Source organism: Pleurodeles waltl, chromosome 7 (assembly GCF_031143425.1).
Source record: "Pleurodeles waltl isolate 20211129_DDA chromosome 7, aPleWal1.hap1.20221129, whole genome shotgun sequence".
Taxonomy (NCBI): Eukaryota; Metazoa; Chordata; class Amphibia; order Caudata; family Salamandridae; genus Pleurodeles; species Pleurodeles waltl.
Window position 1 is genome coordinate 1,114,686,809 of NC_090446.1, and position 25,471 is coordinate 1,114,712,279.

General features: G+C 46.3%; 1 protein-coding gene across 1 annotated transcript in view; it reads right to left on the reverse strand.

The window, feature by feature from the left end:
- The window catches only part of NAT9 (N-acetyltransferase 9), a 75,546-nt gene that overhangs the window by 6,621 nt on the left and 43,454 nt on the right, over positions 1–25,471 (reverse strand). The window contains exons 2-3 of the mRNA XM_069200090.1: positions 17,533–17,642; positions 16,628–16,768 (exon numbers count right to left, since the gene is read on the reverse strand). Of these exons, the coding sequence (XP_069056191.1) occupies positions 16,628–16,768; positions 17,533–17,642 (251 nt within the window). The remainder of the gene's footprint in view (positions 1–16,627; positions 16,769–17,532; positions 17,643–25,471) is intronic.

Sequence of the window (25,471 nt, forward strand, 5' to 3'; positions counted from 1 at the left end):
GAGGATACAAAAAAGTAATGGATGGAATGGTTGAAGGCATCCCAGTTCACCTTTTTTTGCTCACCATGTCAACTCTGGTTAGACTCACCCATATGCAAACCAGCCTTGGTCCTGTTCCAACAGGAATGGTTCGAAGTGCCAAGCTAGGCCACTGTGCCACAGGGCTCAGGTATGCCTCAGTGATGAGATCTAATCAGGTCAAAACCAGCCTGGGGTTGCTTATGTTCCCCAGCTGGAAGGGACCAAGTGGCTTGGCAGCTCAGACCCGAGTGCCCCTACTGGAGCAGGACCAAGGCTGATTTGTGTAAGGCAGGTCTTTGTTTAGAATGGCACAGTATGTGAAAAACAGAGGTCTGGAATGCGACCCAAGTGATCGCCAGTGCCTGAAATTAATTCAAACATTCTTTCCGTCATATTGTTTTTTGCAGTATACTTTTTGCAACATTTATTTTTAGTAATGATAACACAAAAGTGTGCAATGGCAATACCCCAAATTAAATCAAGACTGTATAGTACAAAACAGTATGTTGGGGGTGGAATACAAAACAAAAATCCCCTGAGCACATCTTCAGTATCTGTGTGTCCAGTAGGCTTGCTCTGTGTAATTTTTGTTGGCTCCGTATCTATCGTTCAATTTCTTGAAATACAGGAATTTAAATTAGGGTTCTCTGACCACCCTATCATGACCCTGTAGCAAGGTGGGCCCCTTGCTTGGAGAATAACCCTTCCATTCTTTGGCCAAAGTAATCTGGAAGCATATTGTGTAATTGAGTAGGTACTAAAACACCTCACCAATACTATCAACAAAAACCCAATAAAGCCCAGATACCATTCAATAGCACAAGATATTTCCTTATGGGTGAGTACACCAATGCAATCAGCGTTGATTGAGAAAACAGCCGAGGCAGTGTCAGTTATCTATGTTTCCAGCGATTTGGTTCATATAGGCAGTACTTTTTACTATGTTTGATTCTTTATTTTGGGAAGATGAAAACATTTTGTATAAAGAGAAGAACTTGACTCTTCAAAACTGACAATTAGTTTAGATACATCACATAAACCTGATTTCAAATACCTCTAATGTTTTACTTCTGCACATTGTGTAAACTAAGTTGCTGCATAAGAACCAATAAAATGTCCAGTTCTTATCCATAATCTGCATTTGGGAAAACGACTCCTCATGTCCCTTCCACAGTCTACAGTGAGCCCTAAATGGCTCCAGGGTGTCTTCAAATTCTTTAGAAATGGAATCCTACTCAGGCACAAATACAATGGGACCTAGTTCTCTTGTCTCCAGTTTCTTTAGTTAATTTATATCCATATGTAAGTGTAGATTTGCTTTGCATGAAGCTGCGTCAGCATTTTGTAATTCTTTACTAGACCGTTTGCGAATTTTGTCTGAATGTGAAGGACCCAGTAGAAATTGCACATTTAGTAGCTGGCTACAATATCACTTTTCCAGCCTAATTTTCTTACCATCTTGGTTAGCAGACATTTTGTTTTCAGACTCATGATCAACTGCACTTTCTTCATTACAGCTTTGTTTTGTATTTGGCAAACAAACTAAGCTTTTTTATTGAAAAGCCTAGCAAGCATGAGGCCTGGTCTTCAGAAACTCTCTTCAGAAAAACTCTTACATACATTTGTAGGGTAGTGATCCCTACACTGCCCACCTTCGACCATGGTTATGTCCGTGGGACAGTGAGACAGTGGGACCCTGATGTCTGTATTGAATTACCTGAGATTACGACTGCAGTTACAGGAGCTAACTGCAGTTACTTGTCCTGAGGATGGCTATACCAGAGGCCTCCACAGCTGGAATGATGGCTGCCTCTGCATGGACACTAGACTGCTGTACATGTAATTACATGACTGGATTCAACTTCACAGAAAAACTCCTTGGCAAGGACTCATCCCATTTGCCTACCCACACAACATAATATGCTAGAACATTGAGTGACACATCAGTTATTTACCAGGCCCTTCCTACTGCTAGATGTGGTAAGGAATGGCTATTTACTGTATCTAAGTGGAGATGGCAGCCTTTCCCGAGTTGAGCGCTCTTAGACTAGGGCAGCGGAACACCCCACAGACGCTTCCAAGATGGCATGAATCCCCGCTCAACAGAACCAACGCTCTGGGGTGGAGCCCAGGACCCCAATCCCCAAAGGGGGCTGGAAACAAGGGAGAGAATTTACCAAAATGCTGACCAATCAGGGTCCTCAGAGATACAGGCAGGGCTACTCGTGCCTATGTAAGAGTTTCCTTTCACAATCACAGTAGGCCCAAGATGGATTTAGAGATTTCTAATTCTGCCTCACCACTTCTTCCTTTCACACAAGTGAACAGACCAGGTGAAGGGGGAGATCTTGGAAAAAGTACAAGGGCATGGAGGCACATGCTGGATAGCAGGACATCTACCCTGACCTTACCCTCAGGTTCATTGACCCAACAAGTACCTCTAATCTTCCTATTCACCTTTCTGAACTGTCTGTGGAAGAGAGAGAAAAGTTAAATATGCTTACCTAAAGACTACGGCAAATTAATCCTGGCTGTACATGTAACAGTCACACTGATACCTGACAAAGAGAAGCAGTGAACCATGGGAGTCATGGATTATATATAAAATATTATTGATAAATACACAACATAAATACTTTTCTCTCATATCTTAGTGTCTGTCCTTATTAGGATTAATAACAAAGACCACAGTTAGACTTATTCACACATATATGTCCATTACCATTCCTGATGCATTCCTACATTTACACAAGTCTCAACAGAATCCTTCAGGCCCGATATACATATTCATTTGGATATATATACTCTTCCTACAGAAGTCTCAATCACAATGATCATGCCACGACACACTGTACAGCTATATAGTCCATTTACATTGGCACAGTGGGCAAATGTCAATGGGTTGGAATGCTACCCAGTGTGACTGTCAGTGGTTTGGACTATTTGCAATCATTTCTCCCACCATCGTTTGTGTATCTGATGTACAGGTATTTAAACCATGGGCATCCATACTCATGCTATATTCTTTTATTCATGCACACCTTATATGACAGCCCTTAAAATGTGCAATATTAGGAATATTTGAGCCACCAAGTAACAATATGGGATATGCCAGGTCTCTTGAACGCCAGCTTTTGGACCAGAGTCCAACAGCAACTTTATGGTCCATTTCCACTACACCCTAGGAAGCAACTTTCTGGCCCAGAGAACATGACATCTAGTAATACGCCCATGGTCCCATGCTGACCTCCACTTATTGCCCTACCTAACTAGGGTCAACAACATATTAGTTACCTCACTCAGCAACATCTTCAGACCCATACTTCTGTAAACATTCATATACCATGAGGGCCTATAAAATGGTCTGAGAAAAGCTTGTTTTCATCAATCTTGCAGGGATGATTTTGGTGGTGTGGACTGGTGGATTACTCTGTCCTTGTAGAGATGACAGTGGCGGGTTCTATGACTATCCATGTGGTGCAGTGTGGTTGCTCTCAGAGTCTTCTGATGGGGTCTGGCAAAAGCTGGGATGTGCCTTAAGGTTTCTGCAACTGATGACGAGGCTCTGTTATCATCTGCTTGGATCTAGGTTGTATTAGTGATGAAAGGTACAGAGATAGGTTCATTAATTCATAGCTCAAAGGGTTCAGTGCTACATCCATGTGCTTCCAAGAACTGGACACACTCTCCTGCTTCTCCCAGCTTTGACATGGGGACCCATCTCTCAAATGTGTGGCTTGTTGATGACATTTTAAGTCTAGAACTTCTCGGTGTCCTTATTGATTTAATTCTCTGCGAGGTGCAGTGAGGAACAGCAATCTTGCCGGCCTCACTATGAGTTTCTTTTTCACTTCCTTCTTGTTCTTTCCTGGCTCCTCTTTCCCCGCCTCAAATAAATTCTCCTGGGAGCGCCACTGACTGACCTGCATTCCACAGCAGCAGGATTGCAAATGATGAGGGCTCTGGCTCGGCTCTGATGGTAGCAATGCCATGGCTTTTCCATCACTTGGGTGTGGTGACGCAGGAGTCTCTTTGACACTGAGGAGCAGTGATTCAGATGTACATTTACTACTATGGTGTGGCAAAATTAGTGTGGTTATTTCTGCTTCACCTTGGCTGGAGTGCTACTCTCATTACTCAATAACCGCATCAGGAAGACAGGAAAAGGAATTCCCAAATGCACTGGGGGCACTTTAATCCTAGTTTGATATTCGGCTATGCTAGCTGACTCTCTACACACACTAGTAACAGGATGGCAGTGTCTCTATGAAGAAAACCCCCCATGAACACGCCAATCATTGGAGTTGCTCCAGAGATCTGTTGTAGGGCGGACCTATATTTCCAACAACAGAGGTTAACTCAGTGATCATGGGTTTGTGCTATTTTGTTCTGCTGAACAAAGGGTGAGCAAGCTTCAGATAATTATCTAGGTTCAGTTGCACATGGTGTCCTCTCTGTTCTCCTGCAACACTGTGATGGAGGAGCAGCCTGTCCACACACCACATCCATGTGAGCTCTAGGGAAAGACAGTATCCTTAGCAGCCACAAAGACTCTCCACAATCAGTCTTTTAAGAGGAACCCTAGTGTGAAATGAGGCACATGGAAAGCTCCCACGGGCTGCATACCTGTGGAGAATCAAAGGTTTTTCAAGAGACATTATTATAAACTGATGTAACTTAACACAGCATACTGCAATGACATCAGTGTAAACAATTTCGAGGTTTCCGCAGTGTTCAGCATGTTATATTTTGGTGGTTTCTTCACATGTAACCGCTTTTTCCCAAACCATAGCTTGACAGCCTCATATGGTGGGGTATAACTTTATTGTTCACCTGCATGCCATGTAACAGGAGAGAGCTACCAGATTGAGTTCAGAATGTAAGTGCTTCTAGCTCACAACTCCTTTACAAACATTTTTATACAGAACTGCCTCAAATGGATTCTTCAGATTCCGAAACACGGAATACATCTGTCGGTGACAATGTGGAATACTCTGATCTTTAGTGTCTTTAAAATGCAGGATGCCTTCAAACTAGGGATATGCAGCACAGGCTGTCTCACTGGGTACAGGGTGCTAATGGTTTCATATCAACATGTTCACAGCATTAGTTACCACAGTTTTCCAAAAGAGATGTACAATGGACCTTGGGTTCTAGCACTCATCAAGACCTTCCAAATGGGCCATAAATGCACTTTACCACTTAGCAATAAGACTCAATATTAAAATGAATGGGGATTTTCCTCTCTCGCTACAATTCCTAGGAGATCCCTTCATGTTATTTAGTATGACTTTAGGGCCTCTCACACCTATCTTGGGATCCCATCAGAAAACTAAATGAGGCAAAACAGAGTAGAGAGAACCAGTGTGCGGGGCATTCTTCTATGTGGAAAGCTTACATGCTCCATGTAGAAACTATGTCCTGCTAACTACACAGCCATATGTGAGGTCTGAAGTAGGACACACCCTCTTGACAAGGAAGCAGACTCCCACCTGTATCCTCATTGCTGCCATGTTTGGTGGTGACCTGTTATGCATCACAGACTTACTGACTTATTAAAGGTTTGGCTTACAATAGTCCCTTTACATCTCCAGCCATGTACTCAGCTTTTGTAATGTGTAATAGGAGCAAAACTACATGAGGATGATTCAAGCTGACCTAATACTGTTGTGGTCAACTCTTGTCTCATCTTCTGCAGAGGTCCATATATGCTAAGGTCCTCCAGTCTAGTAGAGCTCACTATGAAAACTCCCTTCCCACCCCTACACACATCCACTCCAGTGGAAGGGTCTAAGCCCCCACAAAGTATGCCTTCCTTGCTTAGAGATTCGTCACAGCCACACAATCAATAACCCACATCCAGGAGCTAACATCCAAACCAGTCTCAGCCCACACTCTCACAGCCACTCACAGAGACAGTGGTATCCCTTCCTCTGGCAGAGCACACTGATTATATCAGCCCATCTTCCTCTAGGGTTCTTGCATCATCCTGAGACTAATCTCCTGACACCAGCACTTGCAGCATATATGTGGGTGTCATACAGACATCTTTTGGAGGAAAAGTACAGGGAGAAGTCCACAGTAAATTGGCAATACATAGTCGGACTCAGCAGTCACACACAGACACAGACTGCTTTAGCAGTACACCAGTGACAAAAGGGTGATTCTGGTGCTACTGTATTCAATGTTCTCTCACTGAGGAGGTAGGACCCGCCTTCTTCCCATTCAGAAAACACAGCACCATTTTGGATGCTACCATAGCAGTGTTTTAGGGAACACTGCATCTTTAGAGGATACAGAAAGGGGGTGGGGGTGCTGAGACACTACAGTCTAAATAAGGAGCTGGTGACGGTAGGCAGAGCATACAGAAAGAGGCACATGTTCAACAGCATTGCATATGTACATACAAAGTTTTTTTTTAGCAATCCAGTTGTTCACAAGCTGAAAAATATAGCTGGGGAAGTGCTTTTTATAAAAGATACAGGTTATGTACTGTAGAAAGTCATACCACACTCTCACATTTAAGAATGTTCTACTTTAGGGACTAAAGCCTTAACTATGTATAGCTCAGGAATCCAGCCTGCCCTCTGTTGGATTTTCCCCTGGTAGACATAATCTTCTGTGTTTCATCCACATAGAGCCAATAGGGTGCCAATTGTATTGTATGATGTGATGTGAATGGAGTCTCTGATCCCTCGATTCCTCGTCCCTCCAGTCAGAACCACATGAGGTAATTGTCACTTCAGAGAAAGGAACAGAAATCAGTAATGTCGAAGGAACCACAGCCACCCACAGCTGCTGGCTATATGTGTGAGCATTTCATCAGTAATCCCTGTTTTTTTCTGTCAACGGACAAAGATGAGGGAACATGGAGTATCAAATCACTTTTGTTGGAATTTAATATGCAGTTTGGTAGAACTGATAGAGAAGCATTCCAACAAGAGGAGATATATCTCAGCCCTCCCTCTCCTGATCTTCTCATTCTCCTTTTCCTCCCTCCAAGGGATCCAATGATGGGGAAGAGAATGTTGATAAGGAGAAAAATCAGAAGAATAGTATTTGATACCATGGCTGCAACGAAGAGGAAAAAGCATGCTGATGACAAAGCCTGAAGGATGCAAATAACCTTATACTCTGATTTCTTGGGTTCAAAATACAGTGATGATTAGACTCCCTCTATTGACCTGAAGGAGAAACATATTTCTACAGAAATGTTGCTGCAGTTTCTGTCCCATATCAGTTACAATGGTGTGCCAGGGATCATGCTTCTGGATCTTCCCAACAGATTGTTTTGATGCAATTCAAGAAACACCTAATTTGGTATTACCAGTACATCATTTATTCTGGATGTTATTTTAAATGAATGCTAAGACCCAGAACAGGTAAATCATCTGAAATTTACAGCCAAGTTGGGTCTTTTGGAGGAAATAGAGGACAGGCTACCTGACTGTGTCAGACTGGACTCTGTTGTGGTGGCGAGCTTGGTAGGAAGGTCTCTGGTGGAAGAAGAGAATATTTTGAAGGACTCTGCTGGGAAAAGTGGACTCTACTCTTAAGAAGGTGCATGCTGGGGCACAAACTATCCCCTTGAGCACTGGTTTATGGGGCTAACTCTGCGCAGTTGGACTTTAAATTTCTGCACAAAGCAGTTCAGTAGGGTCAAGATTGTTCAGATTTGCTAGAGAGTATGGAGAAGTCAGCAAAATATTAATCGGACATTTCTGTTTATTCAATCAAGGCTTCTGCATTAGCCTGTGGTTCTTCTATTGCAGCCTGTAAAAACGTATACCTTAAAGAGTGGAATCTGAATGCTGCCCAGAGGTCCAGAGCCCTGAAAATGCCATCTGAGGAGATACGTCTTTCTGGAGCACAGTTGGAAGACAAGCGAACCTTCAAGGAAAGAAAACATTTCTTTTTATTTAGAAAATAAAGTAACAAGGATGCTAGTACAACAACCCTCCAGAAGGCAGCAAGGAAATACAATCTGTCCAATTTCTGGGAAAATCTTTCTCCTGGAAGTTCCAGAAAAAGCAGAAGCTGGATCTTGGAGTAAATAAACAACGTTTCTGACTATGCTGGGGGCCAGAAGGAAAGTAGTCAAGGATTACAGCTTAGAGGAAGGATCTAGCTCTTCCTGGCAAAATGAAACAAGTTTATTTCAGACAGATGGTTATTGAACATTGTGAGGAGGGGTTGTGCAATACAACTGCTTCCAAGTCTCATTCTTTTGGAAATCATACCTATGCCTCATCCAAAAGATCCAGTAAAGAGAGAAGCACTGGAGATGGAGTTTCAGGCACTGTTGACCAAGGAGGTGTTTGTTCCAGTACCTGAGACGTGAAGGGGGGATTGCAGAGGGTTATATTCCATTTTGTTCCTTGTGCTGAAAGCAAATGAAGGGTACTGAATGCTAATTGATTTAAGGTGAAAGATTTGTCAGGAGCATGCCTTTGAAAATAGAAACTCTTCAGAGGATGATAATGTTGGTGCCAAATTATCACTTTATGATTACTCTGAACTTAATGGATGCTTAGGTTCCATGTACCGATGGCAGAACACCATCAAACATTTTTCAGAGGCGTCACTGGCAATAGCGTTTTGCTATGCGATATAAAACCTGTACTCTGGGTGATTAGAATGGTGGTGGCACCCCTGGTAGCGCAGCTTTATCTGCAGGGAATACCATTCATCCCGTGTTTAGTGACTAGATGCTGCATGCTCCCTCAGATGAAAACTATAATCTGGAAATCACAAAGATGAGCATGAGCTGACACGGCTTCTTGATAAATCATCCAAAACGCCAATTGGTCCTATCAAAGAACCATGTATTAAATGGGGCAGGATCCAGGACTGCTTTGTGCAGTCTTTCTTCTGGATGCAAGAGCAGAAAAGCTGAGGGTGTTGATGAAGTCATTACAGATCCTGAATAAGGCATCAGCTCAGAAATGGATGGAAGTGCAGGAGCACAGGGGTCCTCTGTATTCACAGGACAACAGGCAAGGCTGCCTCTTCATCTACTTCTGTGGCATCTCCACACATTTTTGGTGTCAGAGTCGTAAATCTATGAACATTTTAGTTCCAGTAATTTAAGAGATCAGGTCTCAGCTACATTGGGGGTTAGTCCAGGGTAATCTGAGCAAAGATATGATCATGCATCGGGATTCACTGATAATCTTGACGATGGATGCCAGGGTACTGGTGTGGGGAGCAACTTGAGGTGCTCCCATGGTGCAGTTAAGGTGTCTACCCAAAGAGTCTGCCGGATCATCAAACTCGGGGGAATCCCTGGCAGTGTATCATGCTCTTCTCCACTTTCCTTAGCAAGTCTATGAGTCAATACAGTGATTTTGACTTATGCAAACCAAAAGGGCAGCCCACGCTCCAAGTCAAAATTGCAATGATGATGAGTAGAAGGGCGGTGCCTCACGTTGATTTCTTCAACCCACATTAAAGGACTTGACATGTAAAGGCAGCCCACCTAAGCAGGGTGTTCACGCAGTTCTAGGACTAGTGTTTATCCATAAGTATTTTTGTGAAGGTCTGTAAAAGTTTCTAAATTCCGATTTTGGTACTCTGCATCCAAGAACAATGCCCTTCTTCTGAGGCTCTGCCCTCATTTCTCAGCACAAGAGGCTGGTGGGGGGAGGGGGTGATGCCCTATTAGTGAAGTGTCCAAAGGGGTTGTTGTACCTTAACCCTATTTCCTCTAGTTCCAAGATTGTTGTTCATGATTCAGAGCAGTGCTTAATTTGTAAATAAAAAGGTGCCGGTGCTCAAAGCGCTCCTCTGAAACCCGCGGTTGCTGCAATTAAATGTGCGAACACCGAATACCGAGGCAGAGTAACCCTGAAGACATCTCGGGCCTCTTTAATCTATTTACAGACACACCCTGCCCCTCCAGCTCACTCTCGCAGCTTTCTGCTTTCTAACTATGTTACGTTTTTTCGCTTTTCTCTTCCTCCGTCTTTCCATATGTGTCTTTTGCTACAAGAGCTCGCAGAGAATGCTTGAGACAGAAGAATAAGCCCCGGCCCACAAAAATAAGTGCCGGTGCTCAGCACCGGAAACAACAAGCACAAATTAAGCACTGATTCAGAGAGAGAAGACAGAAGTTGTGGTGGTAGTTCTGTTCTGGCCTTGTAGGCTTTGGTTCCCACCACTGAAGGCTCTAGCAGTTCATCCTCCTTGGGTTCTGCAACACTCTCCTTCTCCAATTTGTTCAGCCAAATACCTTCTTCCTCTCAAACTCAGTCTGTCTGTTTGGAGGTTGAGTTACCAGAAGCAAGGTCTCTGACCTCTTTAGGTGCCTAACCCCAGCTCCCGCCTCCTTACCTGGGACTGGTCCTCTGACTAGTCTAGGCCCTTTTGGACCCACTCCTGCATCTTGATGCTCACTCGTCGCTCACTCTGCAGCCACCACTCTCTCTCTCTCACTCGCATTCTCTGCTCTCTTCCACGTTTGTGCCCTCTCTCCTACCGCCTCTCCCTCTTTTGTGCATTTTTGGTGTTTTCTATTCTCTTTCACCCGTTCCTATACTTTGAGGCCCTTCTTTTGTTAGTGCCTTTTCTCTCTTCACGCCTCTATATTTCTGCTCTCTTTTATCACTTTCTTCTACTTTGTGCCCCTTTCTTTCTTGTTTTTGCTTTCTGACCATTTGCCATTTCTGTGCTGTCTTTCTTAGTGTGTTTAGCTCTTCTGTGCCTCTTTTCTTTTTGTGCTGTTTTTTCCAGCTCTTTGTCCTGTCTCAGGCCCCCTCCCCAATTTCAGGTATCTTGACCGCATCTTCCACCTTTTATGCTTTTTTCTTCCTCCCACGCTCCCCATCTATTCCTCTTGTGAAATCTTCCAACCTCTTCTCCCCACTCCTTCTAGCTCTGTCCACAGCCCCTGTGCTTCTCCACCTCCCAGGACCTACTTAATAGTGACCTCTGTGTTACCCCATTGAGAACGTGCCTAGGCCCAGTCCCCACCCACTTACCTATAACTGCTCCTCCAACCAGTCTAGGCTTTTTCAGACTCAGCCTTGCACCTCAATGCTCCACCCTTGCTCTCTCTGCAGCCACATTTCTCATTTCTCTCTCCCTTTCTCTGCCACATTTTCTCTCGTGTCTGTTCTCTGCCCTCTTCCACCTTTGTGCCTCTCCTTATTTTTGCACCTTTTTGTGTGTTTTCTGCTCTCTTTCACCACTTTCCTCTGCCTGTGGGCCCTACTCTCTTGGAGGATCTTCTCACTTTCGTGCCTGTTTTTGTGTTTCTGCTCTTTTTTACCACCTTCTTCCACTCTGTGCCCCTCTCTTTTTGGTGCCTTTCTCGCTTTCTGACCTTTTGTCGTTTCTGTGCAGCCGTCTTGTGTATTTAGCTCTTTTGTGCCTCCTTTCTATTTGTGCCGTTTTTTTCATCTCTTTCCCCCCTTTCAGGACCCTAGACCCCCTCCAGCGTCTTTTCCCTTCTTCCATTTCACCTTACCGCCTCTTCTTTTTGCTAATTTTAGCCCCACCCACAGCCCACTATAGGCCCCTCCCCCTCCCAGGGCCTATTTAATGGCAGCCATAGCACGACTGCTCTGCTGGCACCCCAAAGGCAAGCCCATCCGTGCCCATCTGAGCCTGGACTGCACCCAGAAGCAGAAACCCTGGTCTTATCAGTCTCGCTGCTACACTTCAGCAATCCTTCGGTCACCCAAACCAGGCAGCCAAGCCACCAACTGCAGCTGCGCCGCACCCACACCACCTGCATCCACTGCTGCTTCACCTGAAGCAGAATACCCACAGATGCGTCCCAACATCTTTAGTGCCCACTAGGGCAACTGCCTCGCAACCAACCATACCAGCACCTCGACAACTACTTGCATGCATGCTTCTCAGCAAGCACGGCACCAAAATCTGGAATCTCCTCAGTAAAAGCGTGTTGGACCCTCCTCTTTCTCACAGAAACTTTGCTCGACCCCGCGCCGGCTCCTGACATCGCTGTGGCCATCCCAGCAGGCAACAAGTTCACAAACAAAGACTGTCTTCAGAAACCAGGTGGAGGACTCTCAATCATCTGAAAGGACACCATCAAATGTGCCACATCCATAGACACCAACACCCCTTCATGGAACATATGCGCATCTGTCTACAACGGCTTCACCCTGAAAGGAGCCCTCGCATATCAACCACTTGGACCACAAGCCAATTTTAGAAACCTCATCACAAACTTCACTGCTTCCTTTACCGTCAATACCGAGGATTTCATACTACTGTGCGACCTAAATTTCCACTTCGAGGACATCACGGACCTCTGCTCCTTGAAAGTCTGAACAGCGCAGGACTAAAATAGCTTGTCACGGACCCTACACCAGCCCAACACCACAAACAACTTAGGCAAGGACATCATCAACTTCAACGAATGGATCAAGAACTGTGCAGACTGATTTGCATCCATCAAAAGGAACAAAGAAGAACCAACAAACAAACCGGGTGGAATTCAGACCATCTCCGGGAATCCCGACGCTACTGCAAACAGAAAGAAAATAGAGGTCCAACCACGTTGCTGATGCCAGAACCACCTCCAAGTGTGAACGCTGGCACTACCTCAGAGACACTAAAAGAAGGGCACTAACTATGTATAGAAGCAAGCTGTAACAGGAGATGTTCTCGATCGTCAAAAGATTTACCACCCCTGAGGCCGCAGCCAACACCATCCCAGGAACTCTGCAACAAATTATCTAACTTCTTCCACAGCAAAATAGAAATAATCTATCGTACCTTTTAACAATAATCTGGCCCCAAAGACCTCATTGCCAATCTGACCACCTCCACCAACCAAGACAAACACCTGACCGGTTGGAAAACACTCACTGAAGAAGACATCACACAACCATGAGAACAGTTCACTCAGAGCAGTACTTAGGCCCTCATTATGATCTCGTCGGGGTAATCCGCGGAGATCTGCGCTGACTGTCGGCAGAAGACCGCCAGCGCGAAGAACCCCCGCTGGCCACATAATCTTCCCGCTGGGCCGGTGGGTGGAAACAGTGTTTCCGCCCACCAGCCCAGCTGGAAACAGGGCCTGAACATTGACGCCAGCTCCAAATGGTGCCGCGCCAATGTGACACCTTCTGCACTGTCACATTTCCTGTCTTCTGGAAAGTATACCTAGCAGTGTCCGGGTCTGTGGCTAGAGAAGATTTTGCCATGCCCAGAACAAACCAAAGTCTGCGTAGCCATCGGGTATAATCAGGGATGTGAGCTGTGTCCCAGTGGAATAGTATGACCTGATGTGCGGCATTTAGAGCTAGGGCCATCTGCCGATCTTCGTGGAAGCGTATGGGGACATGTCAAGGCATTAGGGAACCCCACTTAGTATAGGCTGGGAACTGTGGTATGGTGGTCACAAAAGCACTATCAATGTCATTGAGGACTTGATCCCAGAAGCAGGAGAGCTTGGGACAATGCCAAAGTAAATGCAGTAGAGTGCCAGTGTGGCCACAGCCCCTCCAGCACTCCAGGGATTTGTGGGATTTCCATTTGTGATGTCTTGGTGGGGTAAGGTACCCATAAGAGGTGATCTTATAGGCAGTCTCAGTTATGGCGATGCAATGTGCCATGTGGTTTACCCTAAAGTGTATATTGGTCAAGTCTTTGGTGAAGAGGGGTGTGCCCAATTCCACTTCCCACCTCAGCTGGCTTTTCGTCTTAGGCAGGGGTTGGTCCCCACCCACTAGATTGTACAGGTCAAAAACATGAAGCCGGTCATCGGCTTTAAGAATAATCCACTTTTGAAATGGTAACAGTGCTCGCTCTCCCCCCATACGGGTGTTGCATGTCCCAACGCCCACTGGCGCAGCTGAAGGTATTGAACATAGTCCTTGTCCAATAGGGAGTAGTTAGCATTGAATTGTTCAAAAGGGAAGAGCCCAGCCTTGCGCAATGTTTAAAGTTTTCATGGTTTAAGCCAGGGGTGAAGTCAGGATTAGCAATTAATGAAATCATGGGAGAGGGGAAGGACATGAGTCCAGCTCTTGCTGCTACTGCGTCCCAGACACTCAATGTCACACCCGTAATAGGTGAGGAATAGAGGCAACGAGCTCTATGTCGTTGGGGTGGCCAAATCTCCTTCCAAATATGACAGCCCGCAACAGATTGGTCCGCTGTTGAGTGTTCTAAGGTGAGGAACCTGTAGTGATAAGTATCAAGTAGAAAATACAATTATTGTCCATTATATGCCTTCCTCCAAAACTAAGCTTAAACAATTTTAAGTGAGTATTTTGTTGTGTTTAATTATAGATTAGAAACGAAAATGATCTACAACAAAACTAGCCTCTTTACTGTGATTGGTTAAGAGACCAGTGGTAAATTATAGACCTGTAGTTTTTTTTTTCTTATGTATGATGGGTACTGTAGTCTTTATCTCATATCTACAAGACGTTCACATACTCTCATGCTTTTTCCAACATGGCAGTTGTAATAAAAATGCAAGGAAGAGATAGCATAATCCTTGCGGTGTGCCCTTAATAGAAATTACAATTCTTGTTCACTTTTTAAAACAAAAATCAATTCTGAAGTTGTGTGCAGTTGCAGTTACAAATTTGCCCAGCTTCTTCATCTCACCTAACTAGTGGAATGATTGGCTGGCTGGTTGAAGTGTATCAATATTTTTGTGGCTCAGCCTGATAGTTGTACTTGCCCATTTCAAGTTGGTGAAAACCAACAGAGCGCTGTTAGACTCTCTAACATGAGTCTGTCAGAAACCTAAGAGAACAAATGTTATTCCTTACTTGTGAGCATTTGCCTGCAATTTAGCAGCTCGTTCCTAGGAAGCTTGGATATTCTCTACATGGGAATGCTTCCTCTGAGCCACCGGCAATCCCAACATAAGAAGTTTTCTCAGTGTGTAGGTTGTGCATCCTTGCTGGTCAAAAGCACTATTCATGCCAAGCTAGTCTGCTTCAGTTTGGCCAGTAAATTCCACTTGATCTAGAGTGGTCGTGTCCAGTGTGAGATGGGAGTGATCAGATGTGTATGTGCTGTCCCTAAAAACAGTCATCTATTGCTGCTTAAAGTAACAATTATAATCAGGAATACCCACAAATACCAGAGAAAATTCCTAATAACATATAACATTCAAACTGCTCTCTCGAATAGGTCAACTGCATACAGTTCTATTTCCATTTTAGATCTGTCTATATATTGTTCAATGCTGAATATCAATTTAAACAACAGTTAACAGCATGCCTCTGAAATAAATTAATTTAAGCTAACACCTGAATAAATTAGTTTGAACATGTAATGTATCATCATTTTCAAATTCATCAATTCATGTCTAGAATTTACTAATCACTCCGCAGTCATTCAGTCAAAATTCCAAGCACAGGTAAAATCAAATGGACCCTCATTGACAACAGACTTGAATTGTACAACAAAGTAGACCAATACCAGTAGAATCAAATTTGTTCAAATTATAGAACCAAATATTTATTAACTATGGTTTCAACATAAACAGTACTGACAGAATTTTGCCATCCTTTTGATTGAACTACTTTAGGATTAAGGATGAATACAGTTCACACTGGTGAAAAGGACATCAACAGTTCATTACTCAGTGTTCCAGCGTAAACCACCTAAAGTTAGATCAAAAATACCAAACATCAAATAATAATAACCACTCACACAAAGTGCAAATTCAGCACCATGATAATGGAGGTCATACATTAATCCTGACATCTAAATGAAGCATCTGCCCCGTAGGTCAGCAACACTATGGTTATCGCTCCCCTGGCAGAGGATTTCTGTGTTTCAGTGGTGCTCCATAGAAGGCACTGATCCTTTGGCAAGTTGGGACCACATCTGAAGGTCCCCTCAGCAAAGTATTTTATTCTGAAAAAATAAACCTCCAAAGTGTGAGTTTCCTTCTCGGGAATAAAAAAGCAATGGTCTTGCCACACAGGGAGCTTTCTCCTTGCATGTGGGTGAAACTGTGCGATTTCCCTACCCTAGGCTATCATGTCTCACCTGGCAGTCCGGAGTAGAGAAAACAAGTGATACTCGCCCCTCCACAAACAGGGGGTGGCGACTGTCACTGGGACCCAATAGCCAGCTGAGACGAGGCCACTGGAAACCCTGCAGTTCCTCCCAAGTATAAAGGGTACAGAACATTGGAGATATCGCGGATGATGCATCATTCTGCCAAACTCCTCTCCAGAGTATGTTTAAGGCTCAACTATCACAACTAACTCACAAAGGGGCTCAAATATACAGTGTTTGGTGTGTCAAAAATTTAACTAGCCCTTGAATACTTTTATTATTAAAAATACATTTTGCAGAATTACTATTTACTATATTTATCTCTCATCCCTTTAGCTCGCGGAGGGTGAGTGGGGTGTATGTTATCAAGTTGACATGTGCCTTGAAGACTTAATCACTTTCATTTCCACTGATTTATCTTTAATACTATGGGCAACCTATCCATGCCAAAAAACACAAGAAATATGGTCTGACATTTAAATTGCCAAACACTTATACAACCCAAACTAATGAGTTACATTAATTAAAATACTCATACATGTCACAGAAATGTTTCTAAGGAGACAGCAAAAAGACACAGTTTGCATCTGGTGCCCCTTACCAGCAATCATGACTTCAATCTCCCCAAGAGCTGGATCTTCAGGGTTAGTGAGAAACAAGTTGACGTCGCCCACCATACAGTCATCATCCGTGCATGCAGTATCTGCCCATTTTTTGCCATCCAGTACAATAAACGTACATTCTGCAAAAGTAAGTGCCAAGAAAAGAGGGAGCATCTTAGCAACTGTAGGTATGTTTAGCAGTGGTGATGGCAACAGCTAACTACTGAACGTGAACCTCAGCGACACCATGGCAAGCAGTAATGGCACAGGTTACTAAACATAATTAAATCATGTATTTGACATTGCACAATCACATCCAAGGGGCCCCTTTAGGAATCAATATGAAACCTAACAATATTACATTAGGAGAAGCCAAACTCAACGTTAAGCAGAGAATTGTGCACACAGGGCTGTACACAAGGTTGGGCTGACACAAGCAATTTTGCAAGTCGGTAGCCAGGCACATCAGATGTATTGAATTCAGTATTAGGGCAAGGTAACACACAGGACTGTGCATAAGGGTAGACGGGTACAGGGAACAGTACATGAAAGTGGGCTTGCACAAGGGAAAGAGCATTAGGGCGGTCAGGAAAAGGGCTGGCAAATGAGATTGTGAGGGTGTAAAGGTACAGAGGATTTCATGATGGTGGGGCTGCATAAGGGATTCCTCAAGAATGTGGTCTGGCACAAAGGAATAGTGTACAAGACAGGATGGCATATGGAATGGACAGTGTGTACACAGCTGGCTAATGTTGCTTTCTTCCTAGCACATGTGCTCCTTATGGCTACTGCATGTGAAACCAAGGAGGAAGTTGTTAGTAGACGCTGCGGACTATAGTGACATTTTATAGGATGAGACAGAGCTGCTCAAACCCATCTAAGGTGGCTGAGTGAGGCTTCTTACTGTCATTGTCGTCCCTCCAGCTACGCTGCATTTCAAACTCCTGCTCCAGGGTAAGTGGCTCAGAAGCAGTCAGTCTCTGCAGCTCCTCTGACTTCATCCACTCGTGATACCTGTGGGCAGACAGAGGTTGAGACTTTATGCCTGTTCATTGAAGAACGAGTTACTTACCTTCGGTAACGACTTTTCTGGTGGATACATTAGCTACCTGTGGATTCCTCACCTAATGAATACTCCCATGGCGCCAGCATTCGACGGAAATCTTCTTACTAGTCTCTGCACGTCGACGAGGACGTCACTCTAGCCCACGCGACGCCGTCTGACGTCATACAGGCAATAAAAGGTCCTCGACGACGTGCGGACGTCAGTACCAATCATTTTTTACGTGCATGAGAACAACCAGGCAATGCAATGAAAGAGCAAGGCAACATCCCATTACATTGTAAAAATACACAACATTGCATGAATAACTGTAAATCTTTTATATATATATATATATATATAACTCTCTCTTTTTTAAAATATATATCTACACATCAAGTATATACACAAAGATATATACATATATACATATAATATATACAACATCTATTGCACCCTCAAAGACCAAGAGGAGCGTACTCAAGGATTACTTGGTAAGACCAGAAAGGCAACGGGGAGGCGGGTGGGACCGTGAGGAATCCACAGGTAGCTAATGTATCCACCAGAAAAGTCATTACCGAAGGTAAGTAACTCGTTCTTCTGATGGATACAACTACCTGTGGATTCCTCACCTAATGAATAGAGTCCCAAAGCAGTACCACGCCCGGCGGTGGGTGCCTAATTGGTCAAACCAAGAAATCCTGCAGCACTGACCGTGCAAAATGGCCGTCCCTTCTAACCTCAGAATCCAAACAGTAATGTTTTGCAAAAGTGTGAAGGGACGACCAAGTTGCGGCCTTGCAGATGTCGACCACAGGAACACCTCTGGCCAAGGCTGAAGTGGCCGACTTAGCTCTGGTGGAATGAGCTCTAATGCCCTCAGGAGGATCCTTCTTTGCCAAAGAGTAAAAGATTTTAATGCAAAGAACAACCCACCTGGATAGTGTTCTCTTGTGGACTGCCTTTCCTCTCCTCTTGCCCACGTATCCAATAAACAGCTGATCCTCCAGCCTGAAATCCTTTGTTCTATCAATAAAGAAGCTCAACGCCCTCTTTGGGTCCAGACGGTGCAGTCTTTCTTCCTCTTTGGAAGGATGAGGCGGAGGATAGAACGTGGACAAAGTAATTGCCTGAGCCAAATGGAAGGGTGAAACAACCTTCGGGAGGAAAGCAGCCTTGGTCCTCAACACCACCTTATCCCCATAAAAAGTTGTATAAGGGGGCTTTACTGATAAGGCCTGCAACTCACTCACTCTCCTTGCTGATGTTATAGCTATCAGGAAGACTGTTTTTAAAACCAAATACCTTAAGGGGCAAGAATGCATAGGTTCAAAAGGGGACCCCATAAGGAAAGTCAGGACCAAGGACAAATCCCATTGCGGCATAATGAATGGCTTTGGAGGATATTTATTTAGAAGACCTTTCAAGAATCTGATAACAATAGGGGATTTAAATAAAGATGGTTGGTCTGGAAGACATATGAAGGCTGACAAGGCCAATAAATAACCCTTAATGGTAGCCACTGCACAACCTTTCTGCGCTAGAGACAGAGCAAAAGACAAAACGTCCGATAGATGAGCATGCAAAGGATCAATCTGCCTCTCTCCACACCACGCAACAAATTTAGACCATCTATTAGCGTAGATAGATTTAGTGGAGTGTCGCCTGGCCGCTAATATAACATCCACTACCTCAGGCGGGAGAGAGAAGGAACTCAGGTTGCCCCGTTCAATCTCCAGGCATGTAGGTGCAGACTCTGGAGGTTGGGGTGTAGAACCTGCCCCTGCGACTGCGAGAGGAGGTCTGCCCTGAAAGGGAGACGGAGCGGAGGGCACATTGAGAGTTGGAGAAGGTCGGAGTACCATACCCTCCTTGGCCAATCCGGAGCTATTAGGATGACTAGAGCCCGGTCCTGGCGAATCTTCCTCAATACTCGAGGAATCAAGGGTATGGGAGGAAACGCGTAAAGCAACTGGCCGCACCAGGTTATTTGAAACGTGTCCCCCAACGCTCCCTGCATCGGATACTGGAGGCTGCAGAATAACGGACAATGCGCGTTCTCTCGAGTGGCAAACAGATCTACCCGAGGAAACCCCCACCTCTGGAAGATTAAACGGACTTGATCTGGATGGAGATGCCACTCGTGGTCTCCCGAGAATTGGCGACTGAGACTGTCCGCACGCACGTTCAAGACTCCGGCCAGATGGTTTGCTATCAAGCAAATCTGATGGTCCTTTGCCCAGGACCATAGTCGAAGAGCTTCTCTGCAGAGAAGGTACGACCCCACTCCTCCCTGCTTGTTTATGTACCACATCGTGGTAGTATTGTCCGTTAGGACCTGTACCGACTGACCACGAAGGGAAGGGAGGAAGGCCTTGAGAGCCAGACGTACAGCCCGTAACTCTAACAGATTGATGTGAAACATCTGTTCCTCTGGAGACCAAAGACCTTTGATCTCCAGATCCCCCAGATGAGCTCCCCACCCTAGAGTGGAAGCATCCGTTATGACTGTGGCCACTGGTGGCGACTGCTGGAACGGCTTTCCTTGTGAAAGATTGTTGCTTGCAATCCACCACTTCAAATCCACAGCAGCATCTCTGGAGATCTTGACAGTACCCTCTAGATCCCCTTTGTGTTGAGACCACTGCCTTCGGAGGCACCACTGAAGAGCCCTCATGTGCCAGCGAGCATGCGTGACCAACAGAATGCAGGAGGCAAACAGACCGAGCAGACGAAGGACCTTGAGGACTGGAACTACCGCTCCATTTCGAAACATTGGAACCAAATCCTGAATATCTTGAATCCGCTGAGGCGGAGGAAAGGCCCGACCCAATGTTGTATCCAGTACTGCCCCTATGAACAGGAGGCGCTGAGAGGGCTCTAGGTGAGATTTGGGCTCGTTCACCGAAAAACCCAGGTCGAACAACAACTGGGTTGTTGACTGCAGATGATGCGACACAAGCTCCAGGGACTTGGCTTTGATCAACCAGTCGTCCAAATAAGGGAATACTGCTATCCCCTTCCTTCTGAGTTCTGCCGCAACCACCGACATCACCTTCGTGAAGACTCGAGGTGCTGAAGTAAGACCAAACGGAAGGACCGCAAACTGATAGTGCTGCGATCCCACCACAAACCGGAGATACTTCCTGTGTGACTTGAGTATCGGGATATGAAAGTAAGCATCCTGCAAGTCGACAGACACCATCCAGTCTTCCTTGTTCAACGCCAAAAGCACCTGTGCTAGGGTCAGCATCTTGAACTTTTCCTGCTTGAGGAACCAATTCAAGATCCTCAGGTCCAGGATTGGTCTCAAACGACCATCCTTCTTGGGAATCAGGAAATACCTTGAGTAACATCCTCGACCCCTTTCCTGCTCTGGGACCAACTCCACCATGCCCTTTGAAAGGAGGACTTGTACCTCCTGTTCTAGCAACAGGAGGTGTTCTTCTGAACAATAAGAAGGGCGGGGCGGGATGAGGGGCGGGAACTCCCGAAAGGGAAGGGTGTAGCTTTTTCCCACAATACTGAGAACCCAAGTGTCCGTTGTAACAGTCTTCCATTTGGTGAGAAAATGCTGTAATCTTCCCCCTACAGGAGAGGAGTGAGTGGGAAATGGTGGAAGCCTAAGGCTGCTTCCCCTGCTGCACCCCGACAGAGGATGAGGAAGAGGCAGAGTGCTGCTGAGAGGCTCCTCTGGTGCGGACCCTACCTCTCCCCCTAAAAGATCTATAGGGATGGGAAGAGGCAGGTTGCGGATATCTTCCCCGAAAGGAAGAGAAGGAAGAGCCACGCCCAAATCCACGAAACCTCCTGAAAAATCTGGAAGAGGCCGTGGAAGAAGGAGCTTGGAGCCCTAACGACTTAGCCGTGGCCCTGCTCTCCTTAAAACGTTCCAAGGCCGAATCAGCCTTGGCTCCAAACAGTTTGTCCCCATCAAACGGGAGATCCAACAATGTGGACTGTACATCCGCAGAAAAGCCCGAGTTACGGAGCCAGGCCTGCCTCCTTGCCACCACAGTTGTGCCCATTGCTCTGGCTACCGAGTCGGTCGTATCCAGTCCCGTCTGGATAATCTGGGTCGCAGCAGCCTGGGCATTTGAAACAACATCCAAAAGACCCTGGGGAAGCTCTGTAAATGATGAGGAAATGTCATCCATCAGAGCATGAATATACCTCCCCAGGATACAGGTTGCGTTGGTGGCCTTCAACGCCAGACTGCAGGACGAAAAAATCTTCTTGGACTGCGCCTCTAGTTTCTTTGAATCTCTGTCCCCAGGCACCGTCGGGAAAGAACCAGGCGCTGACTTAGATGAACAGGAGGCCTGCACCACCAAGCTCTCCGGCGTAGGGTGCCTAGACAGAAAACCAGGGTCAGTCGGAGCCGCCCGATACCTCCTGGCCACGGCTCTGTGAACTGCTAGGGAAGATGCCGGCCTCTTCCACACCTCTAACACCGGATCCAGCAGAGCGTCATTAAATGGCAAAAGAGGCTCCGCCGCAGCTGAGGCCGGATGTAGCACCTCTGTTAGAAGGTTTTGTTTAGCCTCCACCACCGGCAAAGGCAGGTCCAAAAAACTAGCTGCCTTCCGTACCACTGCATGAAAGGAAGCAGCCTCCTCAGTGTATTCTCCCGGGGACGAAAGATCCCACTCAGGGGAAGTGTCCAGCCCACTGGCCGACTCCAGACCACGCAGCCCATCACCCGAGTCCTCTAGCTCTCCTTCCTCCAGGGCTCGTTGGTACTCCTGCTCCTCTAATACACGGAGAGCACGTCTCCTCGAATGAAGCCGTTGTTCAATACGCGGAGTCGACAATGCCTCCGCCGAAGTCGAAGATCGGCGCCGATCTTCAGAAGCCACCGACGCCGCGTCCGGCGCCACAGGTAACTTCGGCGCCGACGAAAGAGCAGTTGAAGCAGATGGACCCACCGGAGTCACAGGCCGAAATCCCGACATCGACGGGATGGAAATCCCCGGGGCCAATCCTTCTGAAGCCACCGGAGCGGCCACCGGCGCCGACACTGGCGCCGAGCCCACGTTCCCAAAAGGGAGAAAGGGCATAAAGGGTGCCGGCCGAAGAGGCGCAGGATCACCCAATGAAAAGGCCAAAGGCCCAGCCGGAGCACCCCCTGGAGCCATCTGTTGGAAGATGGCATACATCGCATTCAAGAATGCGGAACTATCGGCTCCAGGGGTGGGAAAAGCCGGATACTGGGGTGCCTGTCTCGGAGGCGACACCGACGCCGGCCTCGACGTCTGCAACGCCGGAGAAAACACCTGAGGCTCCAATACCTCAATCACCGACGCCTGTCCAGGTGAAGTCGGAGACGCCGGAGAGGGCAACGGCGTCGAAGGATGCGGCGTAACCGTAGGACTGATCTCCCATGTCCTTCGGCGCCGATCCGAAGACCTGGAACGAGTCTCCTTCGAATGACGCCGATATTCTCTACGGCGCCGGGAGTCTCGATGACGCCGATGTCTTGGAGAAGAAGACTTCTTGTGATGCTTCTCCTTCGATTTCGCCATAAACAGCTTCGCCTCACGTTCCTTGAGGGCCTTTGGATTCATGTGCTGGCATGAATCACAAGTCGAGACGTCGTGGTCGGAGCTCAAACACCAAAGGCAATCGGAATGAGGATCCGTCACCGACATCTTGCCTCCACACTCACGACAAGGCTTGAATCCAGACTTTCTCTGCGACATTATTACCACAGCGAAAGACTACGCAGCAAAAATACACTGTAACCACAAAAGTAACAGTTGCTCCCTCGAAGATAACCGTTTCGAATGCACGGAAAAAAGGGAACTGACGTCCGCACGTCGTCGAGGACCTCTTATTGCCTGTATGACGTCAGACGGTGTCGCGTGGGCTAGAGTGACGTCCTCGTCGACGTGCAGAGACTAGTAAGAAGATTTCCGTCGAATGCTGGCGCCATGGGAGTATTCATTAGGTGAGGAATCCACAGGTAGTTGTATCCATCAGAAAGTAGTGGTTATTTAATAGAACTTTGCTGGAGACGTTCTAATGGATCAGATGGATGCAACCTGTTAGGTAGTGCCAGTGAACCAGACACTTGACGAACTAGCAAATCCACTCTACAGACCACCTACTATACCTGCAATGTGAACAATCTTTCTTCAATAGTTCAACTACTCACCCACACCAGGTAGGCCTGAACTCCACAACCAATTTCCCACAGTCCACTTTACAGGCTTCACCATCAACATAACCACCACCACCACAGCTTGAAGGGCCCACCACCATGACTGTCTTTTTAAGGTCTGCTTTCTCATTACCAATGAACCATCACAATTACCTACAGATCTATGATGAACATCCACTGCTTTAGGCACCAAATATTAGGGTGACTTTTTCAGGCCTGATCTGCAATCAACCTTCATAATCAACCTTACAGGTCTAACCTATCTAGGACCAAGCTCTATTGTCAACATTAAAAGACTGAAACATCAAGTATCACTGCACCCGGCCTCCACATCCAACTTTATGGGTCTAACCGGTCAATGACTAACCTCTACAAAAAAGCCATCAAATTTGAAACATGAGAAGACCAACCCACACAAGCAATAATATACTCCTGTGCCATCAACTACTTTCCCACCTCCTGTACAACCAATATATGCTTATGGTTTTAATTGTTAAGCATTAATCAGGCTTGAGAACAGGACACTTCACAAAAAACGTACACATTCAATCAATCAAATTTATTAAGCGTGCCGCTCACCCGGTAGGGTCTCAAGGTGCTGGGGGTTTACTGCTCAAAAAGCCAAGTTTTGAGGTGCTTTCTGAAAGTTAGGAGGTCCTGCATAGGTTGGTGGGGAGGGAGTTGCAGGTCTTGGGGCAAGGTGGGAGAAGTATCTGCCGGCGGAGGTGGTGTATTGGATGTGGGGGACTGTTGCGAGGGTGAGGTCGGCGGAGGGGAGCGGTCGAGTTCGGTTGTGGAAGTTGATTCGTTTGTTGATGTAGGCCGGTCCGGTGTCGTGGAGAGCTTTGTGAGCGAGGATTAGGATTTTGAATACGATTCTTTTGTTGATGGGCAGCCAGTGTAGGGATCTGAGGTGGGTGGAGATGTGTTTGTGGCGAGGGAGGTTGAGGATGAGATGTACGGCTGCGTTCTGGATGCGCTTGAGTTTTCTCTGAAGTTTGGCTGTGGTCCCTGCGTAGAGGGCGTTGCAGTAGTCCAATCTGCTGCTTATGAGGGCGTGGTTGACCATTCTTCTTGTTTCTAGGGGAATCCATTTGAAAGTCTTGCGTAGCGTGCGGAGAGTGTTGAAGCAGGAGGATGATATGGCGTTGATTTGCTCAGTCATGGAGAGAGAGGAGTCCAGTATGATGCCGAGGTTGCATGTGTGGGTGTTGGAGGTGGTCCTAGGATGGTGGGCCACCATGAGTCGTTCCATGCTGTCTTTTTGGGACCGAAGATGATGATCTGGTTTTATTCTGAGTTTAATTTTAGGTGGCTTGCTGTCATCCAGTTGGCAATGGCGAGGAGTTCGGCATGTAGGTTATTCTTGGCATTAGATGGGTTCCTCGTGAGGGAGATGATGAGCTGGGTGTCGTCAGCGTATGAAATGATGTTGAGGCCGTGGGGGAGGATAATGCTGGCGAGCGGAGCCATGTAGATATTGAAAAGGGTGGGTCCGAGGGAGGATCCTTGGGGGACCCCACAGATGCTCTTGGTGGCAGTAGACCGGAAAGGAGGGAGGCGAACTCTTTGGGTTCTTTTGGAGAGGAAGGGGGTGAGCCAGTCCAGGGCTTTGTGGCGAATTCCAGCATCTGAATG